The 20,919-nt window shown below is 39.8% G+C and overlaps 1 protein-coding gene across 5 annotated transcripts in view; it reads right to left on the reverse strand.

The window, feature by feature from the left end:
• Atp10b (ATPase phospholipid transporting 10B (putative)) overlaps positions 1–20,919 on the reverse strand; it is a 311,951-nt gene that overhangs the window by 71,824 nt on the left and 219,208 nt on the right. For all 5 annotated transcript variants that reach the window (XM_060363835.1, XM_060363836.1, XM_060363837.1 and 2 more), the window contains one exon: positions 19,745–19,949. In XM_060363835.1, coding sequence (XP_060219818.1) covers positions 19,745–19,949 — 205 coding nt within the window. The remainder of the gene's footprint in view (positions 1–19,744; positions 19,950–20,919) is intronic.

Consider the following 20,919-nt stretch of genomic DNA (forward strand, 5'->3'; position numbering starts at 1 on the left):
TTTAATTTAAATTTTATTTTTTGCATGCATGGAGGAAAGATTCCTTTCTGAGTTTTTAGCCTTATTCCTTTTTCTGTCTTTAGCTATGATTGAAATTCCTATACAACATACTATAATATAATAGATATGATGGAAGGAATTCATTCTCTAATATATTGTGTAGAACCTATAAACTCACTATTAATATGCACTGCAATGCTGTCTTTACCAAGTACATTTGCACTTGAAAGTAGCGTACGCATAAAAGGTTAGGGTAGACATTTAACTATTAAAAATGGCCCAGAAAACAGTCTTTGGGGGAATTTTAATTTATCATATTTTTAACTACCTCTTTTGCAAATTCCAGTAGACCCTTTTACCTCGGCCAATTTGAGCATCCTTCTTCCCCAGCACACTTTATCCACTTCTAATGTGCATGTCTAGGTGTATACAGCTTCTGGAAGACTGTTATCTTCCATTGAGGGTAAATCTCAAAATGCCTTGTTTCAACCAAGGCCTTAAAGGGCGAAGTTGGTACCAGAGAGAAAGTTTTAAGGAATGTACATGGGAGATAATGGATGAGGACACAGCAATAGAACTCACTGTGAAGACTGTCCTACACAAGCAGGACAGTCCCAGAGATAATCTTAACTTTCATTTGTAGACATAAGGCCACATCTTTTAGGGGAATTCTTTGATGCATGTGCTGATTAGTTCTTTTGTCAACGTGACACAAGCTCATCTGAGGGTATCTTTGCTGAGGAATTACCTCCATCAGATTGGCTTGTGGGAAAAATCTGTGGAGGCATTTTCTTGATTGCTGTGGAAGGAGCCAGCCAACTACAGTGGATAGTGCCTAGGGTTTATAAGAAATCAAAGTTAGTAAGCCAGGAGGAGTAAGCTACTAAGCCGCACTCCTCAGTGGCCTCTGGTATAGTTCCTGCCTTGAGTTCTTGCCCTAACTTCCTTTTATGATGCAAACGCTATAAGATGACATATACTCTTTCCAACCCAAGCTGCTTTTGGTCATGCCTTCACTATAGCAATAGAAGGCAAATTAGGACAGCTCACTCATAAAAACTGTCTTCAGTGTTGAGGTCTCATGTATTCATTCTTCTCCCTCATTCATGGATTTGAGTATTTATTGAATATCAAGACATGAGTCTTGGGGAAGCAGATTGTGACTCAGGAAGGAGGAAGTGGCTATTGACCCCAAACAGTTACTAGAGCCATAAGATAATGCAGTTCACAGTCTTGTTCAGGTGTGGCCAGGATAGTACCTTTGAAAGCAAAACAAAGTGGGCCCAATGTCAGGGTGTAATAACTTCTCAGGTTGCATTACTCTTTGCTGACCTCTATCCCAGACACAGCAAGCTGGTCACTGTCAAGAGCACCAGGAAGTGTAATTTGAAGCAATTTGGCTGGAACATATGCTAACAGCTAGAACAGGATAGAACAGGAAATCCCTTACATGTGCCTCCAGTTTTACTTTTCTACGTTTACTTGCCATTATTTTCAAAATGGATTATTAAGGTGTTCAGTAAAACTGGTCAAACAAGTACATGCTTTAGGTTTTGAAGTTGTGGTGGGCCATTGCCCCTTGTTTACTCATCTTGCCTTTCACATCATGTCCCTGCTCCTGTCTTGAAGTAGGCCTCCTACAATCTCCTTCTGTGGGACTCTTAGTTGATGCAGTGACTCCGGGAAAGACAATAAAACAAGGTCATCAAGTTATTACTGTTTTTAATTCTTTACTACAATCTTGGTTTCCTAGTTGTAGTTTCTAAGCCCAAATCTTCAAGCTTCCTTTTCACCCTCCAGGCTTTGTTATATGCTCATCCTTCCCTGCCTTCTGCTACCACATTCTTACAACAGTTCTCTTTTGCTTCAATCATCAAGAACCAGTCACAGAGAATTCTGTTACTTGTGAGGAAATGAACCCAAATCACTGCAGTGACCCACTCAATTCCATTGTCACAAGATACACTTTCTTTTGGGCTTTTTTTTTTTTTAAATCTGATTGACATTCTTTATTTACTTTATCACCTTTGATCTTACTAGTTTTACCAAGTATTTAGAACAAAACAGTCCCATTTTATTGGAGAGAAAACTGAGTATTGAAGAAACTCAAGAACTTGCCCTAGATCACACACCTTGGTCAAACTCTTGTATGTCTCATTTCCAGGACTTATTTTTCTCTGTTACTAGAGGTATTTAGTATTATTTCTCTATGAAGCAGAGCCTCTGGGCATTTAAAAATGATTTATTTCTAAATTTTCTGTACTGGACATTCTTTTAAAACTTTCATTTTCATATATAAGCCCAAGGGTTTTTATATCGTAATGTCCCATCTCTTCACCGCACACTGTAATAGTCTATTCTTTAAACTTAGACAATTCTTAATATCCAACTACTCACATGCACTTATAACATCTTATTAAACTGTCAAATCTTCAACTGTTTCTGTGTTTGCTATGTGGTGGATTGTAGTGTATCTATGTCCCCCTTAATGAACCACAACCCAGTCTGCAGGACAAAAATCAAGTCTCATACATAGATATAGCATTACTTTAGAAATTTTGTGAGAATGTTATTTTTAACTATTATAGTTCCAAGTAATTTATATTTTTTAATGGGTTATATTTGTTCTATCACAATTTCATACATGTATTTAAAACATCCTGTTTATTTTCTCTCTGCACACCATTTTATCTCACTCCTACCAGAGTTGTTCTCCTGACCTTTGCACAGGTACCCATTTCCATAGTCATGACCTTTTGTTTAGAGGCCTCTCTGTTTTAAATCAAGATTTATCAATGATTAATTCCCACAAAAGGTCACTAATTCCCCAGAAGTGTTGTTAAATCTGTATTTCCTTTCTAATGAGCACCAAAATTATTACATTTTTTTGTAGTCACACAGGGTCTTGATGATATAAAGTAGCAGTTCTTAACCTATGGGTCACAACCCCTTTAGATGGTTGAATGACCTTTTCATGGGATTGTATATCAAAATTTCTGCATATCAGATATTTATATTATAATTCATAACAGTAGCAAAATTATAGTTATGAAGTAGCAACAAAAATAATTTTATGATTGGCCAACACCACAACATGAGGAACTGTGGTAAAGGGTCACAACATTACAAAGGTTAAGAACCACTGCTATAAGGTAACAGTGACATACATACATTCTTAGAGTACAGAGGCAAGTTTCAGATTGTTTTGAAACCCCTGTGTCACTCAAGAAATTCTTTGCTCATTGAAGGAAAGGAAAATAGCCACATTTTCCTCTAACACAGAACACATGTATTCATCCAGTTTTTACTGTGAGCCAAAAGACGTCTGTTAAAAAGAAGAGTGGACGCAGCTATCACTATACTTGCATACTGATGAGTCCATTTCTCCATGGTGGTGAGGGGGCCACCATGAAGAGTCCTAGACCTGGATTATCATAAGTGCAGACAGGCAGGGACACTTCTTTTAAGCTGATCAAGGGACCACACCAAGGAGGGGCGATAAGGCAGAACACCATGCCAAATAAAGAAGCAGTGTGGAAAAATGGTATAGAATTTGAAAAAAAAAGTCTTTTTAAATTCCCCTTTACTCATTGTTTTAAAGAAAAAAAATTGCTTTGCTAAAGTATCTAAATTGTGAAAGCAGATGTCCGCCACACCTCAGCTCCTGAGCTAAATGACTGTTTTTCTTCCTGGAATGCAAATGAAATAACCCCTAATTTCTGAGAATGATATCTGAACCTATTGACAGATACTGGTCCTTGGCAACCTTTCTAGTTCCTGGTTGATCACAGTTCTTTTCAAGATAACCACAGGGGTGAGTAGTCACTTCCCTCTGTCTTTGGAGGAGGAGCCAGTCTATAGCTCCACTCCCCCTAGACAGCCTTCCTGCCTCAGCCAGTGTCCTAGAAAAGAACGTGGGTTGGGCTGAAGACCATAAGGATGGGATCCTCATGATTCCTTGCAGACTGAGTTTTCCTTTTCTGAGTAGATGGATTTTTAGTAAAGGCTGATAAATTTTAAGGTTTTGCTGTGACATCTTTTGTAATAAAGTATGGACTTGACATTCCAACCAAATATTGGAAAATGAATGTTTTTTTTTGCCCGTGATCATTTTCAAAAGGAAACATTAGTAGAGTTGTTTATTGAAGACTGTGTCCTTCATTCATTAATTTTTGATTGGAACACATAGGCAGGGCTTATTGCCTGCCCTCATGTTTCTTTTCTCGTCGACCTCAGGAATATGTTCTTGAATACTCTACAGAGAAGGCCTTTCATCTACTCTCAGTGAATAATAAACAAGTGACATGAGGCATAAACTAGTGACAGATGCCATCAGAGGGGCAGTGATGTCTTAAGGGACTATTCACTGCAGACAAACCTCTGTGTAAAACTGTCTTGTTATGGATAACAAAAATACAAGAAAACAATGGAAAAATCCAATGCTTTCAGCAAAAGAGGTCATAAAGAGCAGAGTATAAATTTCAACTTGAGAAGCTATATTGAGCTCTTCACAGAAGATACAATCATAACGTGTCACCTCTGCTGATAAACGGTGGCAATGAAAATCCAAGCCAGGCATTTGGCAGTGGTTAGACATCCTGCTTCATTGTATGAGAAAGGAGTTGATTAAGAGAAAGACAGTGGTGAAGAAGAATGAGAGGCAGCAAGTCTACAGGACCCCAAAGAAGAGTGAGTACCTGATACCCCATACACAATTTTGGGAAGATAGAGATACTAAGACAGAGAACAGGCTTTGGGCAAGAGAGACTAGCATGGGAGAATACAGGAGAGAGGCAGAGGACATCCAGAGCCTTCCTAATATGGGGGACAGTCTTGGCCATATGTAATTTAGGATTTTCCAGTTTGGGTCTGTAAAAGGTGTGACAGATATCCATTGCTTTGATGCTCCCAAACCTCTCTCTCCATAGATCAGTTCTTCTCATGATTTTCAGGTGAAGGATGCCATTCAGAGAACCCTGCCCCTCTGGCCATAGTTGATTGGTCCAGGAGTGGGTATGTGGTACAAAACCTAGGACAATCAGTCTATTTCCCTGGGAGGCTTTCTTGACCTAGGCATCTAGAAGTGATTACTCCTTTTTGGGAATTAAATCGCAGCTGAGGTCAAAGACGGAAAGAAATAACACAAGCTTATCCTGATGAATTCTGACTCTCTGTAACCACGAGACCTAAGACCCACTCACCTTGTATTTTTCCAGTGAATTTCATTTTGGGAAAGGTATGTTTAGTCAGTATGCTGTCATATGAAACCAAGGGTTTTTTAATGTATGTGTATGTTTGTGTACATGTGTGTTTGTGTATGTTTGTATGAATATGTGTCTGTATGTGCATGTATGTTTGTATGCACCTGTGTGTATGTGTATATGTTTGTATGTGTAGGCCAGACATTGACACAGCTGTCTTCTTCCACTTTTCTCCACAGAATGTTTTGGGACAAGGTCTTTTACTGAACCTAGAGCTAGTTGCTTGAAGTAGACTGGGTGATCAAGCATGCTGTGGGAATCCTCCCATCTACACCTTGCCAATGATGGGGTTATAGGCTCACCTGGCTTTTTTAGTTTTAACATGGGTGCTGGAGATTGAGCTTATGTCCTCAGGGCTGGTTGTATAGCGTTTACTTGCCTGAGCCATCCTGCAACTAAATTTTGACAAATCTACATGTTAAGTAGGTATGGTTATCATTTGAGACAAGAAATAGTCTCTATATTGACTTTGAAATCACACAATTTTTCTTATTGGTTAAGGTTTTACAGTCCTACATTTAAATCTGAGTATATTATCCTGATCCACGGATATGGTGATGGAGAACATCTTTATGTTATCACCCACTAATACCTTAGTGTGATTACATCTTTTACATAACCTGGCACAGTGGGTCCTGAACAGATATAAATGGAAAAGCACTTTTAAGTAGTTGTGCACAAATAATGCTAACTCTGGGAAGAGGGCATCTGATGTTGACACTGTGCATGTGTGTCTGTATTGATGCATCAATATGTGTTTGTGTCCATGGAGCTATGTGTGTCTATATGGTCACATGCATACTTATTTGTCTACATGTGTCTATGTGTGTTACTATGTATATATGCCTGTTGTGTCTCTGTGTTTGTCTCTCTTCCTGTGTACATGTGTATCTGGATACATCTATTTCCAGATATATTGGGTTGTTCTGCCACTAAATTATCACTATTGTTGTAAGTAATTAAAACTTATACAACTCGTCTCTCTAAGATGGTGGTGACCAGTATGCACCATTTCTGAAGGAGAGAAGATCTGAAACTCCAAAACTGATGAGTGGATGGGAAGCTGAAGCCAGAGCATTGACTTTGAGGCTTCCTGGGCTAGAGGGGACAACCCATGAGCTGGGACAGATTGGATCCAGGACTCCATAGATGCTTACAGGGTCTGAGAGAGGCAACCTATAGGCTCTACCTTCACACTGCAGCAGGTGTGGGGAGCGTACAACCCCAGGTACAGGGCACCTCCTTACTCTAACGGCCAAACAGAGGACCCAAATCTGAGAGCAGAAAACTGTGGGCTCTCTGAGCTTGCCACTTACACCTGCAAGTGAGTTTGCAGGCCCTCTGCACTTCCTACACATGACTGATAGTCAGTGCTTCTGTGAGAAAGTGCACACCCAGATCAGGGTCCCTCTGATGTCTGCTAGCAGCCAGACATCAGATCCTTCCCACCCACACCCCTGCTGTGGATAACAAAGGAATCTCTGGGATAATTGATACATCTCTCAAAGGAAAAAGAAAATCAGAAAAGTCCCAAACCAAAACATCCAAGAAATCAAGGACGCCATGAAAAGATGAAATCTAAGAATAATAGGAATAGACAAAAAAAAAAAAAAAAAAAAAGATTCCAGGCTCCAAAGTCCAGAAAATATTTTAAAGAAAATCATAGAAGAAAATTTTCCAACTTAAAGAAATGTCCTTAAACATACAAGAGGCTTACAGAACACCAAATAGACTAGACCAGAATAGAAACTGCTCATGTCATATAATAGTCAAAATACTAAATCGACAGAACAAAGAAAAAAAAAAACATTAAAAGCAGCAAGGGAAAAGGGCCAAGTAACATACAAAGGTAGACCTATCAGAATCACACCAGACTTCTCAACAGAAACTACAAAAGCCAGAAGGGCCTGGACAGATGTCATGAAGACTCTAAGAGAACACAGATGTCAATGCAGACTACTATACCCAGCAAAGCTTTCAATTAACATAGATAGAGTAAGCAAAATATTCCATGACAAAACTAAACTTAAACAATATCTACACAGCAATCCAGCCCTACAGAAGATAGAAGAAGGAAAACGGGAGTCTAACTAAATCAATGACAACCAAGAAAACACAGGACATAGACAACCCCACAACTAAAAATCAAAAGAAAACAAACACACAAACACACAATCACCACAAACTCCACAATAAAAGGAACTAACATTCATTAGTCACTATTATCTCTAAACATCAATGGACTCAACTCTCCAATAAAAAGACATAGACTAACAGAATGGCTGTGAAAAGGGAATCCCAACATTCTGCTGCATCCAAGAAAAACACCTTTGCAACAATGACAGACATTATCTCAGAGTAAATGGCTGGAAAAAGCTTTTTCAAGTAAACAGACCCAGAAAACAAGCTGGAGTAGCTATCCTAATATCTAAAAAATAGACTTTCAACCAAAATTAATCAAAAAAGGAAAAATCCACCATGAGGACATCACAATCCTGAATATCTATGCTCCAAATAAAAGAGTACCTGCATTTGTAAATGTAACATTATTAAAGCTCAAATCGAGTATCAATCCCAACACCTTAATAGTGGGAGACTTCAACACTCTGCTCTCACCAAGGGATAGATCATCTAGACAGAAGCTAAATAGGGAAATAATGATACTTACAGAGGTCCTAAATCAAATGGACCTAATAGATGTCTACAGAACCTTTCCCATATTGAAAAGAGTATACCTTCTACTCAGCACTCCACAGAACCTTCTTCAAAATTGACCATATAGTCGGACACAAAGCAACAGATATATATATATATATATATATATATATATATATATCAACAGATATAAGAAGATTGAAATAATCCCTTGTATCCTATCAGACCACCTTGGCCTAAAACTAGACCTCAACAACAACAGAAATAACAAAAAGCCTACATATGCATGGAAACTAAACATCTCTCTACTCAATGACAGGTGGATCAGAGAAGAAATAAAAAAAGAAATTAGAGAAATACTAAAATTTAATGAAAATGAAGGCACTACTTACCCAAATTTATGAGACACAATAAAAGCAGTGCTAAGACTCTCATAGCACTAAGTACCTTCAGAAAGAAGTTTGAGACATCTCATACAAGCAACTTAATGGTTCACCTGAAAGCCCTAGATAAAAAAAAAGCAGACATACACAAGAGGAATAGATGGCTGGAAATAATCAAACTGAGGGCCAAATTAATAAATTAGAAACAAATAAAACAATTCAAAGAATCAATGAAACCAAAAGCTGGTTCTTTGAGAAAATCAACAAGATAGACAAACCCCTAGCCAAACTAACTAAAAGGCAGAGAGAAACTATCCAAATCAGCAAACTCAGAAACAAAAATGGGGACATAACGACAGACACTGAGGAAAACCAAAGAATCATTGGGTCTTATTTCAAAAGCCTATACACCACAAAATTTGAAAATCTAAATGAAATGGACAATTTTCTTGATAGATTCCATTTACCAAAGCTAAACCAAGATAAGGTAGATTAAGCAGTCCTATATCCCCCAAGGAAATAGAAGCAGTCATCAAAGTCTCCCTGACAAAAAAATCTAGGACCTGATGTTTTCAGCATAGAATTCTACCAAATCTTCAAAAAAGAGCTGATGCCAATACTCTTCAATCTATTCCACAAAATAGAAACAGAAGGAATATTACCAAACTCATTCTATGAGGTCACAGTAACCTTGATACCTGAACCACACAAAGACCCAACAAAGAAGGAGAATTTCAGACCTATCTCTTTTACGAACACTGTTGCAAAAATACTCAATAAAATACCTACAAATCAAATCCAAGAATACATAAAAACTATCATCCAGCATGACCAAGTAGGCTTCTTCTCAGGCATGCAGGGGTGGTTCAATATATGGAAATCCATCAATGTAATCCACCGCATAAACAAACTGAAGGAAAAAAAAAAAAAAAAACATGATCATCTCCTTAGATGCTGAAGAATCATTTGGCAAAATCCAACACCCATTTATATTTAAAGTCTTGGAGAGATTAGGGATACAAGCCACATACCTAAACATAGTAAAGGCAATATACATCAAGCCTATAGCCAACATGAAACTCAATAGAGAGAAACTTAAATTAATCCCACTGAAATCAGGGACAAGCCAAGGCTGCCCATTCTCTGCATATCTCTTCAACATAGTACTTAAAGTCCTAGCTAAAGCAATAAGACAACTAAAAGAGATCAAGGGGATACAAATTGGAAAGGAAGAGGTCAAAGTTTTACTATTCACAGATGATATGATAGTATACATGAGCGACTCCAAAAATTCAACCAGAGAACTCAGTAAACACCTTCAGCAACGTGGCTGGATACAAAATCAACTAAAAAAAAAAAAAAAAAAATCAGAAGCCTCCTGTATACCAAAGACAAAAGGGCTGAGAAAGAAATCAGGGAAACAACACCATATACAGTAGCCACTAATAACATAAAGTACCTTGGGGTGACTCTAACCAAGCAAGTAAAAGACTTTGAAAAAAAAACTTCAAGCCTCTGAAGAAAGAAACTGAAGAAGATATCAGAAGATGGAAAGATCTCCCATGCTCATGGATAGGTAGGATTAACATAGTGAAAATGGCCATCCTACTGAAAGTGATCTACAGATTCAATGCAATTCCCATCATAATACCAACACAATTCTTTACAGATTTGAAAGAAGAATTCTCAATTTCATATGGTAAAACAAAAAACCCAGAATTGCTAAAACAATCTTTTATAATAACAGATCTTCTGGAGGTATCTCCATCCCTAATCTCAAGCTGTACTATATAGCAACAGTAATAAAAACTGTATAGTGCTGATAGAAACAGAATGGTGGATCAATGGAATCAAACAGAAGACACAGAAATAAATCCACACACCTATGGATACTTGATTTTTGACAAAGAAGCCAAAACCATACAATGGAAAAAAGATAGCATATTCAGCAAATGGTGCTGGTCTAACTGAAGGTCTACATGCAGAAAAATGCAAATAGATCCATATTTATCAGCCTGAAAAAAAACTAAAGCCTAAGTGGATCAAAGACCTCCATATAAAATCAGACACAATAAACCCGTTAGAAGAAAAAGTGGGGAACAGCCTTGACCTCATTGGTACAAGAGACAACTTCCTGAACAGAACACCAACAGCACAGGTTCTAATATCAGCAATCGATAAATGGGACAACATGAAACTGAAAAGCTTCTGTAAAGCAAAGGACACTGTCATCAACAGAATGACAGCCTACATACAGAAATAGGTTAGATCAGATTGGGAAAGAATCTCCACCAACCCTATATCTGAAAGAAGGCTAATATCCAGAAGATATAAAGAACTTAAGAAGTTAAATACCAGCAAACCAAGTAATACAATTAAAAACTGGGGTACAGAACTAAACAAATAATTTTCTGTCGAGGAATATAGAATGGCAGAGAAACACTTAAAGAAATGCACAACATCTTTAGTCATCAGGGAGCTGCAAATCAAAACAACCCTGAGATTTCACTTTATACCCATCGGAATGGCTAAGATAAAAAAGCCCAAGTGACAACACATGCTGGAGAGGTTGTGGAAAAAGGGGAACCCTCCTCCGTTGTTGGTGGGAATGTAAACCTGTACAACTACTTTGGAAAACAATCTGGCGCTTTTTCAGACAATTAGGAACAGTGCTACCACTATACCAGCTGTACCACTCCTAGCATATATCCAAAAGATGTTCAAGTACACAACAAGGACATTTGTTCAACCATGTTTGTAACAGCTCTATTTGTAATAGCCAGAAGCTGGAAATAACCTAGATGTCCCTCAACAGAGGAATGGGTACAGAAATTGTGCTACATTTACACAACGGAATATTACTTAGCTATTAAAAAATAAGAAAATCATGTAATTTTCCAGCAAAGGATGGGAACTAGAAAAGATCATCTTGAGTGAGGTAACCCAAAAGGAGAAAGACATGTATAGTATATACTTACTCTTAAGTGTATATTAGCCATATGATATAGGATAAACATACTAAAATCTATATTCCTAAAGTAGTTAAATAACAACAAATCAAGTAATCCAATTAAAAAATGGGGTACAGAGCTAAACAAAATTCTCTGTAGAGGAATACAGAATAGCAGAGAAACACTTAAAGAAGTGCTCAATGTCCTTAGTCATCAGGGAGATGCAAATCAAAATGACCCTGAGATTTCACCTTACACCCTTCAGAATGGCTAAGATCAAAAACTCAAGTGACAACACATGCTGCAGAGGATGTGGAGAAAGGGGAACCCTCCTCCATTGCTGGTGGGAATGTAAACCTCTACAACCACTTTGGAAATCATTCTGGTGCTTTCTCAGACAATTAGGAATAGTGCTTCCTCAAGATCCAGCTATACCACTCCTAGGCATATATACAAAATATGTTCAAGTACACAACAAGGACATTTGTTCAACCATGTTTGTAGTGGCTTTATTTGTAATAGCCAGAACCTGGAAACAACCCAGATGACCCTCATCGGAGGAATGGATACAGAAATTGTGGTAATTTACACAATGGAATACTACTTAGCAATTAAAAACAAGGATATCGTGAAATTTGCAGGCAAATGGTGGGAATTAGAAAAGATCATTCTGAGTGAGGTATTCCAGAAACAGAAAGACACACATGCTATATACTCACTTATAAATGGATACTAGACATATAATAAAGGATAAACCTAGAAAAATCTGTACACTTAAAGAAGCCAAGCAAGAAAGAAGACCTGGGTAAGATGATCAATCCTCACTCAGAAAGACAAATGGGATGGACATTGAAAGAAGGAGAAAACAGGAAACAGGACAGGAGCCTACCACAGAGGGTCTCTGAAAGACTCTACCCAGCAGTGTATCAAAAGCAGATGCTGAGACTAATAACCAAACTTTGGGCAGATTACAGGGAATCTTATGAAAGAAGAGGGAGATGGTAAGACCTGGAGAGGACAGGAGCTCCACAAGGAGAGCAACAGTACCAAAATATCTGGGCACAAGGGTCTTTTCTGAGACTGATACTCCAACCAAGGACCATTCATGGATATAACCTAAAACCCCTGCTCAGATATAGCCCATGGAAGCTCAGTATCCAAGTGAGTTCCCTAGTAATGGGAACAAGGACTGTCTCTGACATGAACTCAGTGGCTGGCTCTTTGACCACCTCTCCCTGAGGGGGGAGCAGCCTTTCCAGGCCACAGAGGAGGACAATGAGACCTGATAAGCTAGGGTCAGATGGAAGGGGAGGAAGACCTCCCCTATCAGTGGTCTTGGAGAGGGGCTTGGGAGGAAATGACAGAGGGAGAGTGGGATTGGGAGGGAAGGAGAGAGGGAACTACAGCTGGGATACAAAGTGAATAAGCTGTCACTAATATAAAAAAATAAAATTAAAAAAGAAGCTAAACAACAAGGTAGACCCTAGGGAAGATGCTCAATCCTCATTCAGAAGGACAAACGTCATAGACATCGGAAGCAGGAGAAGATAGGGAACAGGACAGGAGCCCCCCGCCCCCCGCAGATGGCCTCTAAAGGACTCTACTAATCAAGGTATTGAAACAGAGGCTGAGACTCATAGTCAAACTTTGTCATAGTGCAAGGAATCTTATGAAAGAAGAGTAGATAGAAAGACCTGGAGGGGATAGGAGCTTCAAAAGGAGACCAACAGAGCCATAAAAACTGATCTCTGTAGGCCCTGAAGAGAACGATACCCCAACCAAGGACAATGCATGGAGAGTACCTAAAACCTAGGTTCAGATGTAGCCCACAGACTCAGTCTCCAAGTGGGATCCCTAGTAATGGGAGCAGTGACTTTCTCTGGCATGAACTCAGTGGCAGGCTCTCTGATTACTTCCCCCTGGGGGATGTAGCCTTACCAGACCACAGAGGAAGACAGTGCAACCAGTCCTGATGAGACCTGATAGACTAGGGTCAAATAGAAGGGGTAGAGGACCTCCCTCATCAGTGAACTAGGGGAGGGGCATAGGGGGAGAAGAGGGAGGGAGAGTATGGTTCAGAGGAGATGAGGGAGGAGGCCACAGCTGGGATACAAATTGAATAAAGTGTTATAAATGACAATAAAAATGAGGAAAAAAGTATAAAAAATTTAAAATGAACCAATTGTATAACACACACACAAAAGTTATACAACTTGAGCATCGTCATGTACAGAAAAGTTATAGTCAATTAAGAAATTAAAAACTCCAAATAAAAGGACATAGAATGAATTTAGTATTGGGGAAGGCAGTCAGGTATATAAAAACTGAGTATTAATTCAGACTATATTAAATAGCTAAGCTTTACTAGAATTCAGCATCTCTGAAATTGTCTCCTCATCTCTAAAATATTTCCAACTCTTTGTTTTTTTAGAAGAGGTTTCTATGACAGCTAATAAAGGTGACTGGTCAATACCCTGGGTAAGTAAGGACTTTGTCTGAGGTGGCAGGAAGTTCTCTATTTATCTGTCTATCTGTCATCTATCTGTCTATCTATCTATCCACCCACCTATTATCTATCTGTATATCTATCTATCTATCTATCTATCTATCTATCTATCTATCTATCTATTCACCCAGCTATTATCTATCTATCTATCTATCTATCTATCTATCTATCTATCTATCTATCTATCGTTTGGATGAGGTCCAGTTAAAATTCTGAGTCCTAAATTTAACTTTTTGCTACTTGTTTGCACAGAAGTAATGATCGAAGAAAGTAATAAGCACCTCTAGCATGTATATATTGTGCTTTCTAAATAGAAGTTCATATGGAGAGGAACCAGATCTACGAGAGACACTGAGGTTTTGTCAGGTGACCCAGGAGACACTTCTTTTGCAGAACTTATCACTGGCTAAAGATGGGCAATCAGTAAAGGCAACAGACTTGACCTTTGTCATTTCTGTTTAAATCCTTGAGTCACCATGAGCAGAAAAACTTGTGGAGGATGCTGGAGAAAAAAACTCTTTTGAAAACTGGTAAATGAATGGAAATCATCACTGCTTCTACATTTCCTGGACAGAAGACATTTTAGCAAGACCAAATGCTCCACAAAAGGAATTATATTAGACTATCACCACTTTGAAAATTCTACTGAATGTCTAGATCTAACCAGTCATCACAGTGACTATCAACAGGGCAGAAATGACAACCACCTTCTTTGGGATGTTCTTACACCAGGTGTGTTGGTTTGAATAAGCAACACTCCCACAGGCTTGTGCAGTTGGACACTTGGTCCTCAGTTGGCTGTTTGGGAGCTTATGTGACCTTCAGAAGGTACAGCCTTGCTAGAGGAAGTGTATCACTTGGGGTGGGTTTTGATGGTTCATAGCCCCTCACTACTTCTTGTTTTACCTCTGCGCTTTATGTGTGTGGATGAAAATGTTAGCAACTAGTTTCTTGCTCTCGTCCCATGACATGCCTTCTAGCCATAATGGACTCTATATCAAACTGTAAGTCAAAGTAAAAGTCTTCCTTAAGTTGCTTTTGTTGAGTATTTTAACATATCGACAGAAAAGTTACTAATACACTACATTTCCTATGATGCCCCAACCCACCCACCCCAGAGTCAATTCTAATCTGATTCAGGTGCTGGATCCAATTACCAATTTATAGAAATATACTAGAAAGGAGAACATGTTAAATGATACCACAGAGACACAATCAAATCAGAAAAATCAAGGTTATGGGGAATTTTTGTACAGTAAACAATTTGGTTCATTTAGCAACTTGATAGCAACTATGCTAAGAAAGACGAGAGACAAACGACAACCAAGAACATGCTTGATCTCAAGTATTGATTAGGAGGATTCATTTCTGGTTCTTTCTCTTTAGTGACTTTTATATTTACCAAAATGAGAGGCACAGCTATTCATGTCCAGAGGCTTCAAGAGTCAGAGTGTAACAAATAAGAAAAGTGAACAAATGAACTCCCTGGTCAAGCCCTTCAGGCTTCTGGGCAGAACTCAGCATAGTGGTAAGCTTAGACTAGACTGTTTGTTTCCAGCTCTTCCTGGCAATGTGATGTGGGACTTATTATTTTAAAAATAGGTCAATGATTCTGTGAATTCAAAAAATGGCTCCCAAGGAAGACTCCAGCTGAAAAAGTAATGGCTTTGGTCTAATTTTAGTTCCAGAAAAAGGATTCAGACACCAACTCTGGTCCCCACAGTGTCCTAGAAAGCTAATACTTATCAGTGGCTCCTGATGTTCATAATACTACTTGAATTCCACTTATGGGAAAAAAAAACTACTTGGGCCAGGGGAATGGTCACTCTCACCTGCCCCAATCACATCTGTATCAAATCCAAGTAAATGTCCCTTTCCCTAAAATTCCATAGGAATGTAAATGTTTGTTTTGAAAAATGTTCTCAGGGACCTTAACATATTGTACCTTGGACCCTCCATGAGGATGGTGCAGTTTGATTTGACCATGGACCATATTTTTTCAAGAGCAAGGGGTCTGTGCTGGGCTTACTCTGTCTTGGAAAAGGCTTGCCTGAAGAAGCCACCTTCATTTTCTCACCATTTCAGGGTAATGAAAATGTTATGTGAGGTAGGGAATTCTAGCAAATTCTGAGGCTAGTTAAGAGTCCCTTGGGGAAACTGAGATTCTCATGGGTAATAGAAATTTAGAGAGAACAAGTTAACAAAAGCCATTGAAACTCGTTATTCAAAACTCTACACAAATCATTGAAACTCGTTATTGAAACTCGTTATTCAAAAACTCTACACAAATCATATTAGGAGGTGCTCAAAATCTTCTGAGAAAAGGCTGAGATCTGACTTTCTTGTTCCCCAGAATTTTCATCTCTCCACTGAGGATAGTAATGCCCCCCTCACAGGGTAGTTGTCCAGACCCAAAGTTATGCGTGCTTGGGTCCTTAGTCATTGTTTTCATTGTGGCAGTGGGAGAGGCTATGGATATTTGTGGGAGCTCCTTAGGGTCAGTGATGATGCATTCTGAGCACCCACTATGTATCTTCAGCAAATCTCTAAGTGGTGATCCCACCCTCCCTGTGTAGTTCTGGATTTGTTCCTTGGAATAAAAGATTTCTGTGCTTAAATATTCAGAAAACTACCTTCTCCTCCTCCTCCTCCTCCTCCTCCTCCTCCTCCTCCTCCTCCTCCTCCTCCTCCTCCTCCTTTTCCTCCTCCTCCCTGGGGTTTATTAAAGGATCAGGGAAGTCCTACAGAGGACAGTATTTAAAATGTGTTTACTGTTAGCTTTGATCTTATTTATCTTTGCAGTATTCTCCTTCCTTGTAACTCTCACACCATATCTTTGTTCAGTGCGTTGGGGAAACCCCGTGGTACAGCATTAGCTAATAGCGAGTTCTCTGCATATCCAGCCGTCTCATGCATTAAAGATAATAGGGAGAAACAGGGGAGCAAGGAGCAGCCAAGACTCCCCCTGACCAGAGAGTGGGCTGAGATTTAATCTTTTAATCCTGCTGCTTTTGTTCTTCCAGCAACCTGCTACTTATTTCTGGAAAGAATCTGTAGGTGATAAATATGTGCTTTCCGTATGCACCTCCCTGTAAGCGCAAGGTAACAAGCCAAAGGCCAGGAAAGTGAGCTACCATAGGCTTTAAGATCAAACATGGTATTGAATTCTGGTTCCAACTCTACAGCTCAGTGGCTGTGGATGAGAGAGATGACTTCTCTATGCCCTAGTTTCCTTATTTGTAAAATGAGGGCAATGATGCCGTCCATCCACTGGTCTGTTGTGAGGACGAGTTAATCATGCAAAGTTCTTTCCATGGGCTCAGGTTTATTATTGTTATTAGTGAATCACAAGTACTCTTGAGCAAAAGAAAATCAGGACAAGGACAAAGAACTCTGGATGCCAAGTCAATAAAACCTCCTTTTCACATATGAATTCATCTTTTTAAGAAATGCCATGTACCCCATGATAATTCAGGGTGAGAATTTGAAATGTTTATCAAGTTGAACGGTCATGGTGCTGGAGTATGGAGGTTTCTTTTTACCTAGCTTCTTCTTCTTCTTTTTTTTTTTTTTTAGTGAAGTCCCAAAGTATCTGATTTATATACAAGAAACAGTCTGGAGTTGAGGCCAAAGGAAGAAGAAAAGTCAGTGTCTGAAATTCAATAGCTTTGAAATGAGAGACAAAACAAGATTCAGAATTAGACAAGGACTAAGACGTCAGAGAGGCTAAAACAGATAGCTATGCAAATCAAAGTTTATTATTTCCGGAACTTAAATGAAAAGCAATAGAATCAAATCCTAAGTCTGAGAGATCTTTGCCTATACCCAGACTAAGGTGTGAGATCCACCTGTGCACACGAAGTGGGTGTGTATAATGTGTGAGCCTTACTGTAAGTATCCGCTAAAGGAGGTTTTTCTGATCAAGGAAGTTGGTCACAGGGAGCCAAGTCCAGAGTTAGATTGCTCCGCCGGCCTTGAAGGACTTTGCATACCAGATATTGTCTTGCTCTTTGTAAACACTAATGTGATTCAGTGAGTGAGGGAAGGGTGAGGCAAGGAAAGCACAACTCAGAGGCCAAGCCGGGTCAGTGGGGCTTGGAGACCAAGAGTCAAAGAGCTGTGGTTTCTTCTGCAAGTGCAGTGACAATGATGTGGTGAAGGTGGCTTTCAGTTCTGGTGGTCATAGAGACCAGTGATTGTGTAGGTAGTGGCCACCAAGCTCTTATTTTGCTCTTTACTTTTCTTTTTTAAAAATATTTTATTTTTTTATTATTTATCACACTTTTTTCACTTTGTATCCCAGCTGTAGCCCCCTCCTTCATTCCCTCCCAACCCCACCATCTCTCCTTCTTCTTCTCCCTTGCCCCTCCCCCAGTCCACTGATAGGGGAGGTCCTCCTCCCTTCCATCTGACCCTAGCTTATCAGGTCTCATCAGGACTGGCTGCATTGTCTTTCTTTGTGGCCTGGTAAGGCTGTACCCACTAGGGGGAGGTGATCAAAGAGTCAGCCACTGAGTTCATGTCAGAGGCAGCCCCTGCTCCTTTTACTAGGGAACTCACTTGTAGACTGAGCTGCCTATTGGCTACATCTGAGCTGGAGGTCTAGGTCCTTATTTTCACAACAAAACTAAAGCGCACCGGTTAGCCTTTCTGCCAACAAGTGGAGAATAAAGACCAAAATTATGACGACTGTCACATAGAAATCATTTTGAGAATGGCTTATCAGGAACTGTGGAGGAGACAAGCTAAGGCAGAATACACTGTTTCACCTTGAGAAATGATATAGACCACAGAACAACAGCTCATGCGACCCTTGGAGGAATGAAACACTTCCTTTCTTTCTCCTAAATCCCCTGACTCATTTAATTTCTTTTTAGCCAAAAGCTGGTGGAATATAAAGTGACAGATTTTTTTCCAATAATAGAGAAAGACCAGAAATCAAACCCCATAAGGAGAATTGTAATTGAAAACCAGAATATCACATCCAATTAGCCAACGTAAACTGTTTATGAAAATCATTGATATTAATAGCAACTATTTACCAGTCTCTTCCCGTGTGTTATCCATGCTAAATAATTCAGGTCTATACCATTTAGTCCTAAGAATTACTCTAAAGGATAGGTATTATTTTTGACTGTTTTTTTTTCTGATAAAGGAGAGAGTGATAACTTCAGGAAAACGAGACAGCTTATACATGATATAGTTCTGTCAAAACCTAGAGTCAGAGTTGGTCAACAACAAACTGTGTTTCCTCTCCCATCCAGCTGTGTTGATGTTAAAATGTGAAGAATTAACAGAGGTGTCAAGGATGGCTCCCTGATCCAGGAGAGTATTAGTGCCATCAATAAGGTAGGTACACAAAAGGGAAAAATGGAAATGAGGGACAGCTCAGTTGGTTAAGTACTTGTTGTAAAAGCATGAGAACTTGAGTTTGATCACAAGAGCCCATTTAAAAGAAAAAAAAAAAAGAAAAAAAAAAGCTCAGTATGGTATGTGCTTATAATCCCGGTGCTGGAGGGGTGGAATAGGTGGGTCCCTGGAGCTTGTTGGCCAGCCAGCATAGCCCACACAGTAAGTTCCGTATCCATGAGAGACCCTGTTTCAATAAACAGGAGGGTGGCTTCTGAGGATACCTCTGATGCTGAATGAAGATATTTGTGCACATATGTACCCACATTGGAACACTACACACACACACAGAAAATAACTACTATGGCATCTGTAACTGTGCATTTATAGGACATGGTAGGTTCTCCAGGTGGACAAAGTCATCATTCAACGCTTCAGCAGGTTACAGACTATTTAAGCCTTAGTTTTCTTATCTGTGAAATGAGAACTACCCAGAGGGTTGCTGGGAGTACTGAGTTTCTAAAGAGGCACCTGCCACCTCACCCTCTCTTCCTGCCAGTGTAGATTCTGCTTTCTGAGAGATGACCTTGCTTCTTGTCTCTGACCTCAACATGGAAGATTAATACAGAAAGTACTTACCTGCTGTGAGAAGCCCTTCACAACACGCCTTTGCTTGAGGTTGGTCTCCCCATCCAAGTTGGCAGTTTCCAGGTGGCAGACCCCACTGGGGTCTGAGGAGAAGAGGAGGAGGATGTCGGCTGGGACAATCTCATTGCACCGCATCTGGACAAAGTCTCCCACACGCACATCCTGCCAGCGCTTCTGCATGTAGCTTTGCTCTTTTCTGGGGTGCAAAGAAGACAGAGGTCTCAGAGAGCTTTAGGAGTCTGCAGTGCTCCTGTCCCCTTGGGAGCTCCATAAGAAGACCAACGAAACCATCAAATCTAGGCCCAGGGGTTCTTGCAGAGACTGATACACTAACAAGGACCATGCATGGGGAGGACATAGACACCCTGCTCTGATGTAGCCCGTAGGCAGCTCAGTCTCCATGTGGGTTTCCTAGTAAGGGGTTATCTCTGACATGGTCTGTGTTACCTGCTCTTTGATCATTTCCCTCCTGGTGGGGTAGCCTTGCCAGGACACAGAGGAAGATGATCCAGGCAATGCTGATTGATGAGATGTGATAGGCTAGGGTCAGATGGTAGGGGAGGAGGGCTCCCCCTTTCTGTGGTCTAAGGGAGGAAGTAGAAAGAAAGAAGGGGAGTGGGACCAGGAGGAGATGAGGGAGGGAGCTACAATAAAGATATGAAATCAATAAATTATAAAAAATAAAGATAAAAGACATATACACATATACCCATAAATAAATTATAAGAAGAAGAAGAAAGGAAAGGGTCCTCAGTGCACTGGTGTGCTTTAGATGTCAACTTGCTGCAATCTAAAAATCACCAGGGAAGTGTCTCCATTGAGGAGCTAACTAGATCAGGTTGGCCTGTGGGCATCTCTAGGAGAGTGTCTTGATTATTGGCTGGCTCAGGCCACTGTGGGTAGCGTTCTTCACTGGGTGGGGGTCCTGAGTGGTATAAGAGTGGAGGGTAGTGAGTACAGAACTGTACTTCGACTGAGTATAAACTAAAGAGCTAGTGAGCAAGCATGTCTCTAGGCATCCATTTTCTCTCTGCTTTTGGTTGTAGATGTGACACTTGTTACCTTGATGTCCCTGCAATAATGGCCTGAATCTTGGAATTGTAAGCCAAATAAACTTCTTCTTCCCATAAGTTGCTTTTGGTCGTGCTTTATAAAAATCTCACTAG

This window comes from Meriones unguiculatus, chromosome 11 (genome assembly GCF_030254825.1).
Source record: "Meriones unguiculatus strain TT.TT164.6M chromosome 11, Bangor_MerUng_6.1, whole genome shotgun sequence".
Classification (NCBI taxonomy): Eukaryota; Metazoa; Chordata; class Mammalia; order Rodentia; family Muridae; genus Meriones; species Meriones unguiculatus.